Source organism: Dermacentor silvarum, chromosome 6 (assembly GCF_013339745.2).
Source record: "Dermacentor silvarum isolate Dsil-2018 chromosome 6, BIME_Dsil_1.4, whole genome shotgun sequence".
In the NCBI taxonomy this organism is placed as follows: domain Eukaryota; kingdom Metazoa; phylum Arthropoda; class Arachnida; order Ixodida; family Ixodidae; genus Dermacentor; species Dermacentor silvarum.
Window position 1 is genome coordinate 176,288,695 of NC_051159.1, and position 20,605 is coordinate 176,309,299.

General features: G+C 45.2%; 2 protein-coding genes across 20 annotated transcripts in view; one reads left to right on the top strand and one right to left on the bottom strand.

Moving 5' to 3' along the window:
• The window catches only part of LOC119456438 (cytoplasmic dynein 1 intermediate chain 2), a 68,487-nt gene extending 54,357 nt beyond the window's left edge, over nucleotides 1-14,130 (bottom strand). For 9 of the 19 annotated variants that reach the window (XM_037718222.2, XM_049669858.1, XM_049669853.1 and 6 more), the window contains exons 1-6: nucleotides 13,918-14,130; nucleotides 13,571-13,655; nucleotides 13,317-13,452; nucleotides 12,343-12,449; nucleotides 4,680-4,703; nucleotides 3,326-3,346 (exon numbers count right to left, since the gene is read on the bottom strand). In XM_037718222.2, coding sequence (XP_037574150.1) covers nucleotides 3,326-3,346; nucleotides 4,680-4,703; nucleotides 12,343-12,449; nucleotides 13,317-13,452; nucleotides 13,571-13,655; nucleotides 13,918-14,031 — 487 coding nt within the window. In that variant the 5' untranslated portion in view covers nucleotides 14,032-14,130. The remainder of the gene's footprint in view (nucleotides 1-3,325; nucleotides 3,347-4,679; nucleotides 4,704-12,342; nucleotides 12,450-13,316; nucleotides 13,453-13,570; nucleotides 13,656-13,917) is intronic. The other 10 variants (XM_037718226.2, XM_049669861.1, XM_037718206.2 and 7 more) reach the window with 4 other exon arrangements.
• Nucleotides 14,131-17,376: 3,246 nt separating this feature from the next.
• On the top strand, nucleotides 17,377-19,854 carry LOC119457064 (solute carrier family 22 member 7; the record flags this gene model as incomplete). Its single annotated transcript, XM_037718890.2, has 1 exon — nucleotides 17,377-19,854. A coding segment is annotated over one exon (1,980 nt), but the record flags the coding sequence as incomplete, so codon positions are not given.
• Between the last annotated feature and the right edge of the window lie 751 nt (nucleotides 19,855-20,605).

Consider the following 20,605-nt stretch of genomic DNA (forward strand, 5'->3'; position numbering starts at 1 on the left):
GGAGATACTATCACTTTTGCGAGATTTCACGCAGCTTGGCACTGCATGCATCGGCATAATCGGCTGCCAGCGTTTCTGGCGCTGTGCCACGCTTGCTATCTGCACACAGTGCCAGGAACGCTGTCGGATGCATACTTCGACAAGTCCGATGCACAGTCTGATGAGTGAAAGCAGTATCTGTAAAAGCTATCGCTCGTAAAGATCGCCTCTTTGTGCTTGGCATCTGTGGCCAAGGAAGTGCAAATGATGCTGCCTCCGCGCCGCCTTCATTATAAAAGCTCCTAAGAAAAAAATCCTGTTTGTGAAGGTAAATTCTGCATGTCTAGTTTTTTCTGATCGTGAACTTGGGGGCATGCTAATATATATATATATATATATATATAGAGAGAGAGAGAGAGAGAGAGATTTTTTTTTGCAAATTGGTGGCATGTTACATTTAGGTACACTTTTATTTTCTTACTTTAAACCCTCAAAAATTGGGTGCACAGTGGAATCAGGTAAATACGGCACTTGGCAACAAACCACTCAACGATCAAGGGACTGCTGAAACACACAGGCACTCTTGCTTGGGTATAGCTAGGTGTCAGAAAAGCTAGATGAATTCTCTCTGATATGGTACTTCATGGGCCTTATAACCGGTGGCCAGTTCATTACTTTCGCTTGAAAGTGTAGTGTAGGCTAGTAGCCTATATACAGATGTGTCAAAATTCGGATCATTTTTCTTCCTAATGTAAGGTCTTCTAATAGTGCCTGTGTTGCACTTGCGTGAGCATTACAAGCACAAAGTTGGCTATGTGCTAGCACACACCCATGAAATGACAGACAACATATGATACAATAGCCTTCTATTAACTGGGCCATGACAAGACTACTACGAATGGCTCATTTATCAAGCAGGTTGTATTAAAAGAAAACACAAAACATTTTCCAAACATTGTCCTATCATTTACCGAAACAATCTGTAATCATCAGCAGCCACTTGCACTTAGAAAACACCTCAGGCAGCTGAATGCAATGCATTCTGATGTATTCAATATTTTAGATATCTCCTAGGCATGGGCCATTGTATCAGAAACCCTTCCCTTGTTTCTTCTTTGCTTGGCCACACCCTTGCAGTACCCTGTTTCTTCTGTGCTTGGCGACACCTATGAAGTTATCCTTGATGCTCTTGTCATCACTGCCAATTGCACAAATTCTTTTCACTGTCAAGGACCAGCAGACTTTCTTTTCAAATTAGCATAATTAAATGAGAGGCTGCTGGTAAGCAGGGCAGCTAAAAAATCAGCACCTTTGAAATAACATAGTGCCACACTTCCTTGTTTTACTTTTTGTCAGTGTTTGTTCTAACTGAATCATCTGTGTTAAGTTGTTGCTAGGCACAAGGTGAACCTAAAATATCTTTACAATTTTTACTGAATTGTGGCGTTTAGCATCACGAAGCTGCATAGTGGGTTTTGGATGACACCGGAATGGAGAGCTCTGGATGAATTTTGACCACCTGGGGTTCTTTAACATGCACCTAAATCCAAGTACACAGGTGTTCTTGCATTTCACCTCCATCTAAATGCAGCGGCCGTGGCTTGAAATTGAACCTTCAACCTTGTCTCAGCAGCAGTACACCATAGCCACTAACCCACTGCAGTGCGTACCAACAGTCTGAAATTTCCTGAACCTTGAAGCCTATCCTGCAGCAAAGGAGGCACATCTGATCACACTGCGCGCACATCAGGAACAGTGCTGTACATTCCTGAATGTACACAAGCACCAGCAATTCGTCTGAAGTGTACTGTGAGACATGCATAAATAGCAGACGCACTTGACCTGTGAGATAAGATTTGACTGTGCTCGCTGCTATTGTTGTGATTTGAGTGTTGGTTGTCTTTTCAAACACAAGTCTACCAAATAAAGAGTTACATTCTTCAACTCATACTTTTGGCAGTTTGGTTCTTCACTTTCACTACAAAGCAAAAGTAGCATCTCTTCAATGGTTTTCGGCATCTGGAGCTGCCATTTGGAGTAGGGGCTTTTTCCTGCCTCTTGCTCCTTGAAATATACTTTTTTGAAGATATTTCTTGCGATTTTGTCAAATTCTTAAGTTTATATTTCGCCCTCTGCTAATGATGAGGGCATAAAGTTCTCAAACACCAACTACAAGTGTTCAGTTTTTTTACAGGCGTTGACATAAGGACTTTGCGAAAGTAAAAGCAGCCATGCATAATAAGGACCACATTTTCTTCTACTAGCAATACAGCACTGATGTGGACAATATTCCACACATAAACTACAGTGCCTGTACATCAGTGTGATGCCATGGATTTCAAGATGTTTTCTTGTAATGAGCGTGTTTACTATGTTATCACTTTCAAATTTCCAAATTTTTTTGCAGGTATTTCCTGACAATTTTCATGAAAATTGGTGGCAGTTAATGATACCGAATGTTTAGGTACAAATAATAATAAAAAAAAAAAAACGGTGGTTAGTAGCTTGACAAGTTTATATGCGTACCAATAATTTTCAGCCACTGCCACCAGCAAGCTGTAAATCAGGTGGGATGCACTATCAGATTTGTGTGAATAATTTGTTTCATGATATTCCAACCACTGAGCCAAGTTCACACTAACAAAACAAACCAAAAACACCATTATTTGAGAATTGCCCAGACTCACTTTCTTCTGGCATACCACTGGTTTCGCCATAACCATTATGGGTAATAATTTCCCTGATTCAACGCTACCAAGCTGAAAATTCCCAGTCTTTCCTTAGAATTTTCCAGAATTGACAAATTCCTTAGAAATTAGATTTTCCCTGATTGTAAACACCCTGGTATATTGGAGCTGTTTTTGTGCACGGAAAGTTACCAAAACCTGCTACGTTCAGCCTTTGATGTCTTTGTAATGCAATGTAATCCTTCTCATGCCATATCAATTGGCTAAGTCAAGCACTTGAAAAAAAAAAAAATTAAAATATAGAAAGAATGCTGTAGGGAGGAGGAGGGCAGTGCAGAAATTGAGGGCAGTACAGGCTTGGAAACTGGTAAAACATGCACTGCAGTAATGAGTTATAAGCTGCCCAAGTTAAACAAGGCAGCTTTGCAGAGACGGTTCATTTTCCAGTACAGATTGTGGACTGAGCAAAGCACTGCCTGTGTATACTGAGTGGAAATGAAATGTGGCAACCCGCATCATTTGCCATGGCACTGTTTGCAGGCAGCAGGAGGGATGAGTTTTCTGCAAGTGGGATTTCTCTATTCTCTACGCATGAGAACCACAGCACACAGTGAACCGAATAGAAGACAAGGATTGGTTTAGGCTGATGCAAGACTTACCGTAGTAATCCAGTGGGTGGGCTTTGGGCAGAAAGGTAGGGAAAGAAAGAAAATATCACAGTTATTCCAATCCCTACACATCAAATGCGAATAGTTGGTGAGCAGATAAGAGTTTAACAGCCCTGTTAACTGTAGCAAAGCTGATATGCCGGACAAACCCACTGCTGATTCAGAACATTTCTGGACAGAGGTTGCCCATTCTAGGTCGATGGCATTTGGGAATATCACTTACAGTGAACACTGATTGGCTAAGCCTCCAGCCTGAATGCTCATTGATCGAATGAGGCATATGCGACGTCATGCAGAAGTGAAGGTATCCTCGAAATCAATCAATCACAGATTCAGCCCCAGGCATAAGCACCTTAGTTCTTGGTCTAACGTGGCACACAGTCAGGCTAACCATCTTTTACACAACCAATATTCACAGATGATATTGGGAACCACACCGTGCTACAGAGAATGCACTCTTAAAGCATTGCGCACAAAAGGAAAGCTGCAATAAATTATACCCGACGGCTCCAAACCTCTCTGCATTACCAGTGCTTACCAGAACAAAACCAGTGCTTAACAGAACGAAACTAAGCCAATCAAGTTATGTGAAACAACTTACACCAGAATGCGCAAGATTGAAAGCATGCACGCTCGCCTCCAACCATCCTGACATGCTGAAGCCATTCCCTCTCAATATTCGAGTAATACGTACTCAGAAACTTTTCTACTGTGCTATCCCAAATGCATTAACCACAGAGTACTATTATAAGCTTGGTGTGAAAGATTGTAAATGAACAGGAAGTACAGCAGGTTTTTCAACATGCAATGTGAGATGGAGTGATGAACATGCACTAAAATCAAATGTAACATTGAAAAGAAGAAACAACATGGCAGCTGAAAAAAAAAAAAAAAACATTTTGCACACCCTTTGTGCTCAAAAGTTACTACATGCGAAACGGCCCACAGACCATACAAGCATGCAAATACAACTCCTTTTAAAAGCAATTTTTTTTTTTTTGCAAATGCATTGGAAAGACATGGCAAAAATTGCAAAATGCTGAAAGAAAAAAACACTCAGCCATAAATTCTTTTTTTTTTTTTTTCCTTTGAGCTATAACTGTATGCCAGGCAACTGTGCCAACTTGGTTGTAATATGATACCACTAAACTTTTGTCATTTGTTTTTGAAGTAAGAACTAAAGTGCAGATTACATCAGAAAAATATAACTTGCTTGTTTTTCCAACACACCGTCAGTTTTTCCAACACACAACCAGCCACAAATGACCTCCACCTCCACAGAAACGAAATGATGCCGGGCAGCCATTAAGCAGTACAAAAAAAAAAAAAAAAGTTGCACTCATACCGGATTTTCCAGCTGGCTCTGATGCTGTGAACAACAAAAAAAGAATCCCAACGAGTGCAAATTAAGCAAAAAGTGCTAACGAATGCCAAATAAAAAACAAAGCAAGCTAAAATATATACGCTTACTGACATCTCCCTCTTTAACCTTACGAATAGGGGCCTGCGAATTGAATTGAATATCAAATATTTGTCGAACAGTTTTCGAATAAAGATTAGCCATTATCACAATTAATATAAAACGATGTTCACATCCCAGTATTTTAAAGGTTAGCAAGTTTCTGTCACTACATAGTACGTTATGAAGCATTGTTTATTAAAAGTACAAATGGAGACTCAGAAACAAGCAAGTAGTTCCTTCGCATACGTGCACAGGGCTCTTCAGAGAGTGCGAATGATCACTGTATAGCCTGTAAAGTATGGCTACTAAAGTGACGTAGCCTGCTCCCGTAAGCAAGTTCTCATGTATTATGTCTATACTATGCCTGTGGTGGATAAAATTGACCATACTTTTGGTCCAGTTTTAAGTTTATGTCTTAAAATATTCTAAAAATACTCGTATTTACAAATAGTGACTCTTCAATTCCAAGACTGCGTAGAATAGGACACCATTCGATTCGTTATTCAAAAGTTTAGGATGTTCGTACACCCCTACTTACGAAAAATTTTGCTTGAGCAATGACAAGGACATTAATTCATTAGAATGTTTTCCATCGTTAAAAGTGCGCATTTTCAAGTTTGCTTCGCCTAACCTCACGCAGCTGTGTGAATGACACCTACAGAAGAGAAAAAAACAAATTGTTTGTGTTTGAAAAAAAAAAAAATGTTGCCTGCATTTCAAAACCTATCATTTGCACTTTCACAGCAATTTCCTGGAGGATGAGCACTTTTGCCACCAGGGGAGCAGTAATAAATAAAATTTTGTTTATTGCTATAGCTAAAACATTGCCTATCATTTCACCCACAACATACATAGTGCTCACTGTTGCTAAGGACGATAACAGCGCAAAATTGGGACAAGAAAGAGACAAACACAACACTCACATTCTCTCAAGTTTGCATGCCAGCACATCTCACGCATGATTGTACGCGTTTATTTCTTTCTCTCTTTCTCTTATGGTCTTTCATCCCTCATCTATTACACCTTGAGTAGCATGCCAAGCCTGTCACTAAGCTAACTTTATTAAAATTTCTCCCTCTCTCACACACAACTGTTTTAAAGGGGCCTTGAACCACATTTCCTTGAAGTCTCAAATATTCCTTTGAACAAACCAAGGTACCTCCCAGAAATATATTTCCGAAATAATTTTTCAAGAAGACCTAGTACAGGCCTAGATACATTTATTGCGGTATTTACGGTAGAACCTTGTCCATACATTTTAGAAAAAAAAAAAATACAATCTGAAGTCACTAAAATAATTGGCAGACTCGACTGTATCTGACATCTACATAAGGCGAAGCATTGCGACACAAGATGCTGACGAGTGTGGAGCTGGTAAGACCCGAGCATCCTGAGAGGCACGTTACTGTTTTTCTATTGCGTAGTGTTTCCGAAAGGAAACCTAGCTGGTGGGCTTCGCCAGAATGCGATGCCGCCAGAGCGAAACTTCGTGCCTCCTGCAGCAGGGAACGGTGGCATGTTTGGGTTATTGCTGTTTATAAACGTGCAATGTGTATGCTTCCAATGGCACTACACCAAGCATGCTGTGACACAGATAGGTGAAGATGCTTATCGCAATAGGGCTGGTGTCGATAGCTGCGAATGCGATGTGCGACGACCCGTGAAGAGATTTGCTGGTACCAGAATAGGAAATTGAGTGTGCGCCACCGTTTTCACTGCGACACGGGCAGGCGAGTAGTGCAGGGAAGCTGCGGCAGCAAACAGCTACTGTTTGCGAATATGCGCACCTTTTCTTGTTTACAGGAGATCAAGCGGCTGGAAAACAAATTACACGATGGCAGTTTAGCGATGTACTGAACCTCAGTGCCGAAAAGATTGTTGTTTCCGGGCAGTTATCAACCAGCAAAAAAGAAGTGTAACTGTATTGAGTCATTTTTTTGTGTTCTTGATTGGGAGCGTTGGCACCTGGAAATAGTACGAAACGGCATCGTAGCAACCAGAGTTTCATACAATTACTAGAGGCTGCAAGCAGGGCGGTTCAGCCAGTATGGGAATGATGGGTAGTAGATGGATTTGCCTAAACTTTGTCCTTCTGGCTTTAATCGGCTTGTGCATTTGCAAACTCATCATTTTCAAGAAAGTACAGCGTTATAAATCATTAAAAAAACATGGTTAACATTGTTCGACGACAGGATTCTTACACAGGGCTTCTAGCACAGAAGCCAGATATTGAAACCATTACATCACGGATGCATCAGCAAGTGGAACCGCTGTAATTAGCAGTGATTATGCGAGTTCGCAGAATTTTATTGCCTTCTGCATTTAAAAACGTATAGACTGCTTTGCAATTTAGGCCAATGAACGAGATAAATAGTAATAAACAAAGCCACAAGAACATCTGAAGCCACATGTCCGAAGATCAGACAGATTCATGTACTAACCATCATTGCCATGGTGGCTGAATGATCGCAGTGCCAGGGTTCCCTCTAGCAATTACTGTATGAAACTCTATGGTATCAAAGATGCTCTACTGTACCTTTCCCATTCACCCTCAATGTTCTCCGTTCTGAAGGAGCGGAGGATCACCAGTGGCGATACAGGGGCAATACCTCGCCTACGGCGTTACGGCGAGCGGGCACCCAATAGCGCCCCACAGTGGTCGCGGTATTTAAACTACACAGCAGACGCAGCTACGTGTGGCTATAAATGCACAGCCCGCCTTGAGTGTGTGCTCACGTGCTTCAGCCTGGCTGTGCTACGTGGTGTGGAAAGGCTTTGTCCTGCATGGATAGTAGCCAAATCCGGCATGCGCACTTTGTAGCACTCAATACGAAGCATGCCTACTCAGGATCAGCCGGGAGTGAGCGTGCACTGCTGTGCGTCCCTTGTAGTTGCTAATCACTGTTGACTGCGAGGCGTGGCAGGCATAGCGTACATGTGGTCTGGGTTTAGGTTTCGTGTAGTCTGGGGCTACTCGAATGTTCCAGACTAATCGAAATTAACGAGAGCTGACAGCTACGACACCATGATAAGCAATGTCGCCAAAGTTTCATTCCTACGAGGGGCGAGCACAGCTGTGTGCGAGCGGACGATAGTTGGCTCATGCTTCTTGATTGATGTCAGCTATTAATTAATAGCAGCCGTGCATGGGAATGTGCTATATGACGAAATATGGCAGCCCCGAAAATGGTAAGGAGAAGGCTTCTGTTGAAACGAGCATTTCAGAAAAAGGCGACTTCGTGCTCTGCTTGTGAGCCCCATGTGCTGCACACAAGTGCAAAATTTGGCTGAGATGTTCACAGCAGCATACGCTATCCACGGAATGCATTTTTTCCCCTAGTTTGAGGGGTGGTTCAGGACTCTAACATATTGGTCGATGTATGTATATGGCTTCCTTGGAATCCATTCTTGGGATATGCAGGTTTTGTAGACAATAGGTAGGCTACATGGCGTTAATAACATGGCTCTGAGGGTTCGGGAGGCTACTACTGTCAAAGGCTTGTGGTCTGGACTATTGCAATGCCTGAACAGTTTAGCTCAGAAGACTCAAAATGCAAAACATGTCTTGTTTACTACTGCAGCTTCACCCAATCTTCTGACTGCATACAAAACCATTTTGGAATGCTATAAAGCTTTTCCTGCTGCCCTTAGTCTTTAATAAGCTTGACCTTGCTGTCACTGCACACAGTTATTCATCTGATGTGTTTAAATATTACTGTCTCTTGGAGGACAGCTCAGAACAGCACTATGGATGTTCAGGCACTAGAAGTGACAGTGCGTGTTCTCGGGTGGCTCGCAAGCAGTGCGACTGCCTCACACGTGTAAATATCATTAGCACATGACATTTTAAATTGCAGGTGCCTTGTGCTAAGCCTCACACTTAACCTAATCATAAATGGGCACACGACTGTTGGACCTTATGACAACCAGTGAGAGGACCTTTTTGACAACACCAATCCTTAAAAGTAAATTCCTTGAGATGAAGAGCAATAAATGATCAGATAAATCAGAGATCACATCCTAGAGCAAATAAATAAAATACAAGGTTTGTGTAAACAAGCTGCAACAGTTTTGAGCTGACAAGGCACAATTCACAGTAGCACCAGCACTTCGGATCAATGGAGAAATATAACATAAGTACACAAGACATGCCTTACATTACTCGGACAAAATGGAACACATGGTGAATGCTGCAGGCAAATCAAAGCTTTCAGTTTCCACATGGCCTTAGGGCTGATAACAGCCCAAAAAGTTGTAAGAGATACTGCTTTTGAGACCCTCAAAAGCACACTAATTGCCACTTATGTAGAAAAAATTGGAAATACTAATGTGGTGGTTTGCAGTGAGTAGAACAGGTTTCATTGCTCCGTCACTAAAGCATGCATGTGGATAGAGCACATGTCTAACAGTGTTCTGTGTGTATTAAAACTACATTGGAGAATGCACCGCAATATCCCAATGATTTCCTTCCTGTCATGTCTTTTTAGTTCTTATCCACGTTTTTTGTGCATTTTACCCTACCTTGTAAGATTTCCTTCATGCTTAACTGTAAAAGAAGGAGTGGCTGTGGCTGCTTTCAGCTGTTCCTGACTTAGCAAACTTATTGTTGGTACTGACCCAATAAGTTACTGCATCTCGAACTCCAATAACTCCGCTTTTGCTGAACGCATTGAAGTAGTTTTTGCGGCAAAGTATTTCTGAAATAGCCTATTTTCACTGCAAATGTATTTCTTCACTTCATTAAAAAGTGGTTCAGGGCCGCTTTAACATACATTCATTACATGCTGACATTGTCAGGAAGCATCTCAGATTTACTTCACTATATCCAAGTTCTTTATATCGAGGTTCAACTGCACTGCCATGCAGACATGACAGCATGTGGTCCGACGGCAGCAGACACAGCACAAGGTGTTAACAAGAGGCTTTAAACCATTGGTAAGTGCACCTGGCAGATTAGGGTGAAAACAAGGGTTACAGCAGGAACAAACCTTTCCGGGTCTTGAAAAAATTCCCATGCTCTCTAGGAGAAGATGTTAAAGAGCCTTCAGGCAGCAGTTAAGAAAAAGGGAGGAAGGAAGAAAGAAAAGAGCAGAGAAAAGTTTGCGTGTGTTTGCAACAGCACATGCCGTGGACAAAGTGCACAAGCACAGCTAGGCACAGCTAGGCACACCTAAAAGTTGTTGTCCTGTTGCATCTCTCAAACTCTATTCAGTTGGCACACTAAATGGCCAAGCTTCATGCTTCTTCAGACGACAAAGTGCCAGCTGTTTTGCGCATATTACATGTCTTCCGTAGCAGAAATTGTTTTCTATGCCTAGTGTGGGACACAAAATTAAATAAAATTTATTTGGCGCCCCTTTGCATTTTCTCTTGCAATAAACGCAGTAAGTTAATGTTAAAAGCAAATATGTACAAATTACAATAATATTAAACCAATTTTAGTTGACAGGATAAGACAGAATGCCAACATCATTATTTCCTGTATATTTACAAAGGGTTTGCCTTTTGCCAAGTAATCGATAAATGACACCTGCACTTTTGTGGGAACAACTGACAGAAAGAAAAAGCAACAAGGTTCCCACAGTGTTTTCTAGTGGCCCCCTTAGTAAAGCCACCTTAGTGTTCCTTTCTCTACAGTGCAAACTACTTCTGGAACTCACAACAATGTCAATGAAACCTCAAGACGCACAGAAAGAATGCTGGACACAAAAAAAGCAACTTATAAAGGTGGACAGATAAATGTGTTGAACACTGATGCCCTAAATTTGAAAGACCGTTGACTAGCTTGACATCTAAAGCCACAGCTTGACATGACATGCTGATAATCTAGGCATCCTTGTGTCTGACAATTTCTATGGTCCAATTAAATACAACAGCATGACAAGTACACTTATTAAAGACTTTGCAAGCTGAAATGGCCATGCATGAGACCGGCACAAAAGAGTAATGGTGCAGTAAACTTCTGTTATTTAGACAGCCGCTAATTAGGTTTCTCACTTATCGTGCTGGAAGGTCCCGGCTGGTGGCAGTACATTTCAATGGACTGTGCCTTTCATTATATTGAAAGAGAGAGCGTGAAAGTGGGGGGAAAAAAGAAAAAGGGAGGAATGCAATGGATAATTTGGCCTCATCCATGTGTGCCATTTACAGCCCAATAAGTCACACCATAGTGGCTAGTGACGTGTGAAATGTTACGTTTGCAGACAAGAGTGAATTGGAGAGAGGAAACATGAATGCATAGCAAGAACATAACCTTGCACTTAAACCCAAGAGGTTGACATGGAAAAAAGAGGGCAGGGAATCATACATTCATGGGCAGGAAGTCATACAAGTGGCATTATTACTATTACAACTTTCTATGGGAGACCAGGCCAAACGGAGACACAGGAGGTTCCCAGACTAAGAGAAAAAAGAAAATCATGGGACAGAAAAGGGCAAAAAACAGTAATGAGCTTAACTTGATGGAAAGAGCCAGGAGATGGTAATTGGACGGATGCTATTCTTGGCCAGTCGCACTCATCTTTGACCTACCGTGGGCAGTGCCTTGTTGGGTTTTGTGAATATCAACAATGAGGTTGATGGTTTGACTTAGCAAGCATCCACACGCACCTGAGAAACTGCATGACTGGTGGTGATGACAACAAATGGAGCAAAGCTTTTGTCAATATCCGACGAGTGTGGCAGACTAGGGTGGAAGCTGTGCTCGGTGCTGCACAAGTGTTCTTGCATGAGGCAGACGTATTCATGCTGGCACGCTTTTCCTCTTAGGCACGGATAGCCATTCATAATCATGGGCAAGCAATGTCAACAAACATCCGGCCACCTTTTAATTCAATCCACTGGACAATTAGACGAATACTCATTGGGGTCAAATTAATGGAAGTGAACTGTAACAGACCGTCAATTTTCAAACGTGTATCAAATGAAGTTCTTCAGCTGAAAATTTAAACCACAAGTAAGTAAACACCTTTATGTATCAGTCTAGCCTAGATTAAGTAAAAAGTAAATGCAGAGAAAAATATGTCCCTCCAAACTGGCCTTGCCAAGCTATGGGAGGCATGCAAAAAACTGCACAGGTGTTTGCTGTATTGTGACTGAGAATAGCATGCTTTCAGGTGTCAACGCAGTGCAGCTGGATATGCCGAAGGTATGATGGAGCACTAGAAGAATGGGTGGATCAGTTTTGCATGAGGAAAGGATGCGCAAAAGTGGTGCCAAAACAAATAAAGGAATGGAGACAATCTCCTGTGGCAGAGATTGTGAGATGGTTCCTCGGTTAAGGCAACAAAAGCATTTGTTTACAGCACCATTTTCTAACAGTTTCTGATAAACAAGTGGACAAATAAAGTAAATAAAGTAAGGCAGGGCTAATTTGTATTTCAGCGCTGCAGCAACAGACTTCACAGAAGAAAGTAACTAGCAGCTGCATAGAACCAAATTGAGCAAAGCAAAGAAAGTTGAGAGACATATGAGGAATTTAAAAATGCAAGTGAATGAAATACGAGTGAAGGACCATCGGAAGGAATGACAATATTAAAATACTCACCATCTCTTTCTCCTGACGGAGCTGTCTGCGTCTGCTTGTTGTATGTGACATTCTCCCGGGGTGGTATGTTGGTCTGGTGCACCGTGCAGATGCTCAGCTTAGGTTTCCTGTCAAAAAGCAAATATTTACATGCACCTGAGAAGGGATTATTTTATTATTATTTTATTATGGGGTTTTACGTGCCAAAACCAGTTCTGATTATGAGGCACGCCGTAGTGGGGGACTCCGGAAATTTGGACCACCTGTGGTTCTTTAACGTGCACCTAAATCTAAGTACACGGGTGTTTTCGCATTTCGCCCCCATCGAAATGCGGCCGCCGTGGCCGGGAGAGAAGGGATTATTGTAAGAGCTTCCTCGTGGAACAACATTCATGCATTAAAATTATGCATCTGACTGCATTTACATTGGAGAAGATCAAAACTTAGTTCTAGAGGTCACATATGGAGAATAAGGAAAAAAAAAACAAAAAAAAATCAAGAACAAGAACAACCAGCTAAGAAGAACCAAGCCCGCATTGAGAAAAAGAGATGCAGTTTTGTGACAAAGGAATAATTGACATCTACGCATATGCAGCATAAGAGGATAATCGGACCCTTACATTTAGCTTTAAAAGGATAGCCCACATTATATTGTTACAGAAATATGTGGGATGTATATCAAGCAAGGTGTTCAATAACACTAAATTTCTGCCACTCATGCCATCATGAGAACTCCTATGCTTAGCGTAAAAGAAGACAAAAAGAAAAGGATGATTTTAAGTACAAAGTAAAATAAGTGCAGGACAGCACAACCTTTAAAATAGAGCGACTTGCAAGCAGTTTCTAACCTTGAGCTGCTAAACATCCGTTAGCGCACTGCAGTGATAAAATTACTTTCGCATCTTATTCGAAGTAGTCACTGACATTGAACCCAAATTAAAAAAAAAAAGAAAAAGAAAAAAGGGGGGGGGGGGAGAGAGAGAGAAACAACTAACTTTTGAGTCTTGGTCGGCGCCGGCTGCTGCTGAGGCTCTTGTTGCGCCGGCAGGGACTGGTGGTCGAGGCTGGAGGCAGTGCTGCTGGCGTTCGGCGAGCCCGTCGGAGGCGTTGACACGCTGCTTACGCTCAAATCTGGAAAGCGAAACAAGCCACCACACCGACTCACAACGAGCGCGCTGCACTGTAGCGACGCGCCCTGTGCCAACTTAGGCGCCGATTGAAAGAATTCTGGGCGCTGGAAGTAGCTCACCTCGCGTCAACGTTATCCCCAACGACGACAACAACTCATCCGGGTCGATGGCATGGTCCGACCTCGATTTCGACCCGTCGTCAACCTGCGAAACAAGATCGTCCGTGGTGTGAAACAACCGAGTGGCAACGGGGAGAAGCGAAGGCGCAGCGGCGGTAATTGCAGATGTCAATCATGCCGATGCCCAGCACACCAGTCGTTTTGCTATCCCAGCGCGATCACGCGTTGCAAGGTGTCGCGGCGGGCTTAGAGCAGTACTACCTTGCTGCTTGTGAGACACACCTTCGCTGGGGCATGTTAGGGAGCCCCAGCAGATGAGCTGAGACGGGAGAAAACCCACGGCTTACGTCATTCAACCTGCTGTCTTTCTTCTCCTTTTCCTCCTTTTTCTTCAGCCGTTCCATACGTAGCTGCTCTAACTTCTGGCGTTTCCGTTCTAACTCCGCTCTTCTGGCCTCCATCGTGAGTAGCTTGTGGTGAAATCGGTGTTGTAGAGTTTCGGCCGCAGCCCTAACACCGAAAACACCCAAAAGCTGCGAGCCGTCCTAGCGCCAGGCCACGCCAACTGTGGGCTAGAATGAATATTTTTGTTTGGTGTGAGGGCGCTGCAAAGAAGACAATGTTTTCTTTGCAAATTAATTTTGCTTTTTTATGCGAACAAATGCTTGAACAACTGCTGTATCTAATAAAATTGAGATTTGTGAGTGAATATTGTTTTACAAATAGCGAGCTTGTCCTAGTGGGTTGATTGAGCGTCGCTGCGAGCAACAAAAATAATTATCGCGCAAAATTTGAACAGGTTAACCGGTACACCGTGTAAGAAATTGGAAATAAAATGAAAGGGGGGAAATGTGGAAAACTACTCATGTTTTTCCTGTATTTTAAGTCTGGCTATAAAACCGATGTCTCGAATTATCGTCTGATTTCTCTTTTCTGTGCCATATGTTAAGTTTTTGAGCTTGCTCTTCACAACATATTGTCTTTCAGTATGAAGAGCTCCTTGACTCCGAATCAACACGGATTTCTCTCTGGTCTCTCAACTACCCCAAATCTTGCAAGTTTCATGATGCAGATCTCCGCGCCGGTACCAGTTTAAATAGGTGTTCTGTGCCGGTACTTCAGAGGGGAAGTTGACACCGTTTACGGTGACCTCAACAAAACTTTTGCCGTAGTCAGCCACTCAGTGACAAAAAATTAAATTCTGGGGTTTTACCCTCCAAAACCACTATATGTTTATGAGGAACGCCGTAGTGGGGGACTCCGGAAATTTGGACCACCTGGGGTTCTTTAACGTGCACCTAAATCTAAGCACTTCTATTCTCCGTCAGCTTATGAGTACGTACGATCGAAGTTTAATGGAGCTCTGCCAACAGAGCGCACTATACGTGGTTTTGGCACGTAAACCAGACCGTGGTTTTGGCACGTAAAATCCCATTTTTTTTATAGAAGTGCAGCGTTAACGAAAATGCACACAGCTCAGATGGGTACGCGCCTTTCTGGTCTTTTCCTGCCCTGTTGAGGAGTTGCTATATATCAGGGGAAAAGGCTGCTGTGAACACCTCCATGCCCTCCTCAGATATGAGCTTTTGGTTTGGTTCGTGCGTTGCGTTCGCCATGGAGGTGGTCGACGAGGAAGCCGCCGGGCCAAGTACAGCCTACCCACAAGAAGAAGACCTACAGACGATGGTTCTATTTGTCTGTGTCGTTCTTTCGAAACTTACACACACAAAATTAACCTAAAGAACACCAACGCCAAGGTGCGAGTGTCACTAAGAGACACCTAAGTCAAAGATTAGGGTCGCTTACCGTTTTTGAAAGGACGTTTCTTCCTCTATTCGGAATTATTCTTTCGTTGTATATGCTGATGACATAAGATTTCAAAGGAAACTCAAACTGTCGATGACTGTCGTATCCAGCAGTCGAACCTGTTCTTCACATCAGTACAAAAATAATGACCTAACCTTGAATGTTGCCAACACCAAAGTTATGACTATCACTCGCAAATTAGCAAGTATTCCATTTTTTGTATTGTGTAACGCTGTGTAACGCGAGTAGTGGCTAACAAGCCATGAACGGACCGCACGCCGGCTTCCGAGAGCGAGAGCGAGGGTTACGTGGCGTCGCGGCGATGCCCTCCTCCCCTCACGCAACACCTGGCGCACTATCGCTGCAGCAGGTATCCCCTCTCGCCCGCTCTGCTCCATCGAGACGCGCTCGTGACGTGGCGTCGCAGTTAATAAATTGAGTTTACGCCCTAAGTCGAAATTCCGCTTCCACCAGTCACTAGAATTTAACTTTCTCTCTCAAGTGCAATACATTTCATTAAAATCGGTACAGGGGTAATCTCAGAAAAGCGTTTCTACGTTTTACATGTATTTGAACAGGTAGCATTGGAGTTGGGCCCGAGCTAAAGCTTCCTCTTAAGTGCTATTTAAGGGCTGTTAATAATAATAATAATAATAATAATAATAATAATAATAATAATAATAATAATAATAATAATAATAATAATAATAATAATAATAATAATAATAAAGGTAATTACAAGCGCTGTATACCTTTGACAAGAGTGCGGGGCGAGGTCAAGCCGGAGAAGGTGATGAGGGATGATCGATGATGAGTATGTACATATATGACAACGTTTAAGCACTATAGTGCAGCGCTCGCAGTATATATATCTCATTCATAGGCAATTTAGCCAAAGCGAAATCCCGTTGCAGTTGACCTTTAAGGAACACGTGTCCCATGGGTAGGTCTCCCAAAAATTAATTTCTGTCAGAATTCTTAAAATAATTGACGTACGTGCTAACACATATTTAAATGGCCGTTATTTTGCACCCTCAGAGTTCACAGAAGATAATGCTGATGGCCACATGTAGCTTCCTCATTCCTCTTATTTTCCGGGACCAATATATTTCTGATACTTTTATTGCGTTAGTTAGCTGGATATAGCTATAGGGTGCACTATCGCGATTCCTGCTCGTCGCAAGGGACTTAGCTGCGAGTCACCACCGTCAATGACGGCTGTGAGAAGACGAAGAAGATCACGAGCAAGGGGCGCCTCGAGATCATCGACTGCCCGTGCGCCAGAAGAAGAACGAACACGGAACGAGCAGCATCGCCTTCCCTCCGCAGATTGCGCGAAGAGCCATTCTCTACGCCTGGACCATAGCACAAGCGTCGTCCGGTGATCACACAAACGCAATAGAAATGCCCAAGGGTTCCAAGATACGACACCAAGGCTCCAAGCGAGAGCGGAAGTCTGCGGACTACCAGACGCCGCCATCGGTCTTGCCACGGCATCCACCGCCTTCGCAGCCATCTCAAGAGTCACAGATCAGCAGCGCAGTAAAGAGGTCTAGGTCGTCACACCGCAGGTCACGGGCATCACCATCACACGCAGCCTCGTTGACGGTACAGTCTACATCGCTACCGTCACAGGTACCTGCACCCACCGCATCGTCGGCCATGCCCCCTCCGCTGCCGCCGCCGCTTACTTCGGCTTCGACGTCAATGGGCATCACCGGACCATCGCCTCTGCCGCCGCCATCGACTGTCCTTGCCCCCGCATCTGCACCATCTGCACCGTCAACTGCACCACCACAGGTGCTCACTTCGCTGTCGGCGCCTCGAATGCCGCGGACTTCCATGTACCCGAAGCCATCGATTCCTCCACCGCTTCAAGCGTCGTCACTTTCGCGTCAGCAAGTGCCACCCACGAACTCGTACGGCGTCCGAGCGGACCCTGCAGTTGGGGGCCTCCTACCCGTCGGCGGTGACGCGGAGCACATCCCTGCGGGAGCTGATGGAGCTGCGGTCACTGCGATCACGGTACCTTTTCTGGTGACTGGGCGAACAGAGGTCAGCAGATCCTATCACCCTTACTGTCTCGTCTACGCTCCCCCGCTAGCACGTTCGCAGATGCGAACATTGCACCGCTCAGTCTGGGGTCCGAGGAAGCCAATAGACTCCCCCCCGAGCAAAGCCAGTCGTTCAAGCCCGGTGGGCGCGAAGAGCAGCGTGACTTGCAGGAGAGCCAGTTGTCCCTGGCCCACAGCCGGCGTTCCGTGTCGCGCACTTCGCTGAGTCTACCGCAGGATCCTTCGCAGTGGCCACCGGCGACGGCTACCGGCTTGGCAGCCATCTGCTTGCGGCGTGAGGAGGCTTCACAGCTTGTGGGCAAGCACGGGCCCTTCCAGACGACCACGTTCTACTTCGTCCTCTTGACTGCCTTCGTACTGCCCTTTCACACGTTGCCACTGCAGATTGCACAGCACAATGTCGACCACTGGTGCGCCAGGCCTAAAAACTTGCGCAACTTGTCGGTGGAGCAATGGAAGCACCTGATGCTTCCACGAACCGAGGGCGGCAGTTACAGTCAGTGTCGCATGTACGCAGAGGTGAACAGTTCAGGCGTTGCCACGGTGCCCTGCACAAACTGGGAGTACGCACCCTCCGCCTACGGCCCCTCCATCGTCCAGGACTTCGACCTGGTGTGCGAGCGCGCCTGGTTCCTGCCGCTCAGCTGCTCCGCCTTCGCGATGGGCGCCATCTGCACGCTGGTCGTCTCTGGACCGCTGGCTGATAGGTTGGGTCGGAAACCAGTGATACAGTTTTCGACTGTTATGCTGCAGGCGGCCGGCGTGGTGATATTGTTCTCCACTATCCTGAACAGCTTCCTCGCCATGCGCCTCCTGCTTGGAGCCGCCACCAGCACCCTCTTCAACACCAGCTTCGTGCTCCTGGTGGAAATACTGTCGCCGGAGACCCGCACGCTTTATTCCATGGCGTCAATGCTGGGAAAGGTGTTCGGCGCCATCATAGCCGGCGCTATGATGTGGGCAAAGTTCAGCTGGTACACGCTGCAGCTGGCCAGCATGCTGCCATGTGTCATGTTGCTGCGCATGTTCACGCACCTGGTGGAATCCCCCCGCTGGCTTTTAGCGCGGGGCAACGTGGAAGAGGCGGAAACTGTCATCATGCACGCGGCCACGCTCAATGGCGAGAACTTGTTCGAAGTGCGTCAGAAGCTCGCGCGAGCGCGGCGCCATGCCGAGCGGGTTGAGCCTGCCACCGAGGGCGCCTGCTGCGACACGTTACGGGTTCGGGGCCGCTGGAGGAACAGCGTCATCCTCTGCTACCTCTGGACCGTGACGGCGTTCGCTGCCCAAGCAGCCTCGCTGAAAATCCACTACCTGGATTTCTACCCGGCGGCCTTGCTCGCGCTCTCCTCGGCGCTCTCGTTCCCGACCGAGTTGATCGCAATCGTGTCCGCGGCGCATCTGGGCCGCAGGGCCTCCCAGTCTTCGGCACTGGGGCTTGCCGCCGTCTGCTGCTTCGTAGCCGCCAATCTCGATGACGACAGCGTCGGTCGCAGCGCGGCGCTGCTGCTAGTGGCAAGCGTCAGCGTGGACGCGTCACAGACCATCGGCACCCTGTACACATCCGAAGTGTACCCCACGGTGGTGCGCTGCTCAGGCATGGCACTGTGCACGTGCTTCTCGGCGGCCGCCAGCGTCGCCACGCCTGTGGCCGTCTACCTGGGTCTCCTTCCGGCGTCTTCGGTGCCGCTGGGCTTCGTGTCTTTGCTGTGCGTCACCGCGGCTTGCCTTGCGATGCGTTTGCCGGACACCAAGGAGTCGAGCGCTCTGCCAGACCAGTTCTCGGACGTGCACTTCGAGACATCGCCGCCGGAAAGCGCACCCGCGCTGGTCGACACTGGCAGCAACATTCCGTCGCAGGCACGACGCCTCCGCGATGAGCCCCGAACCCTGGGGAAGCGCTGAGCCCCCTTTCCCGGACCGCAGATATGGTCGCGATTGTTTTCGTTCGTAAACTGTTTCTGACAAATCTCGCGAATGGTCTGGACGTTTGTTTGTGGTACCGCGACAATGAGCTTCTATACTTGCTTCGAGCTCATTCAAGGGAGAAAAATGCGCGACAAGTTACTCGAAGCTGCGCGCATCATGTGACGCTTAACGATGCTCCGAGAAATCGACGCGGAATAGCGCAAATAGTGCATATAGATGTGGTTGCGCGGCTTCGGCGAGACAAGTCGCAAGGCGGACGAAATTCATTCCCTGTGCGATGGAACTTCTACCATTGCTAATCGGGGACAGTAGTAGTCCAAAACCCAAAAATGACTGTTGCCTTGAAGCAGCCTGGCAGGCAGTGACTAAAACTGCCTTAATCTGAGTTAATTCGGTCGAATGATGGCATGCGTGTTTCTTTAGCCTTTGTAGAATCCCAATTGATCATTGTGCGTCTATCTTCTTGCATGCGTCTGTCCGTGCTGATTTATTGCTCTCTGAGCACAGACGAGCAGTACATTTTATCTGCTTTTTTATACTGTAAAAATGAGGGAAAAAAAGAAGGAAAAGGATGTGCATATAGATGTGGTTGCGCGGTTTCGGCGAGACAAGTCGCAAGGCGGTCGAAATTCAATGCCTGTGCGATGGAATTTCTACCATTGCAAATCGGGGACAGTATAGTAGTTGCTCGACCCAAAATGACTGTTGCCTTGAAACAACCTGGCAGACAGTGACTAAAACTGCCTTAATCTGAGTTAATTCGGTCGAATGACGGCATGCGTGTTTCTTTAGTCTTTGGACAATCCCAATTTATCATTGTGCATCTATCTTCTAGCATGCGTCTGTCCGTGCTGATTTATTTCTCTTTGAGCAAAGACGAGCAGTACATTTCATCTGCATTTTTATACAGTGAAAAAAAAAGAAGAAAAAAAAAAGAAAGAAAAGAATGTCGCGGAGATTAAGTGCGTGAGCTTGAAATTATTGGATAATTATTATTGCACTTGGTATTAGCCTAGGTCTAAATCTGTAATGTCGTATGTACTTTGTATTCCCATAGCTGCATATATGACTGCTGACAGCTCAGCTGGATAAAATTACACAAAGAGTGCCTGCGGTAAATGGCTTTGTCTGTGCACACTCCAGTGCTTTCAGAGCCAAATACATTTTTGAGCATACAAAGAAGTTAGGAATAATTACACTATTAAAAAGCTAGTTTATTGTACTA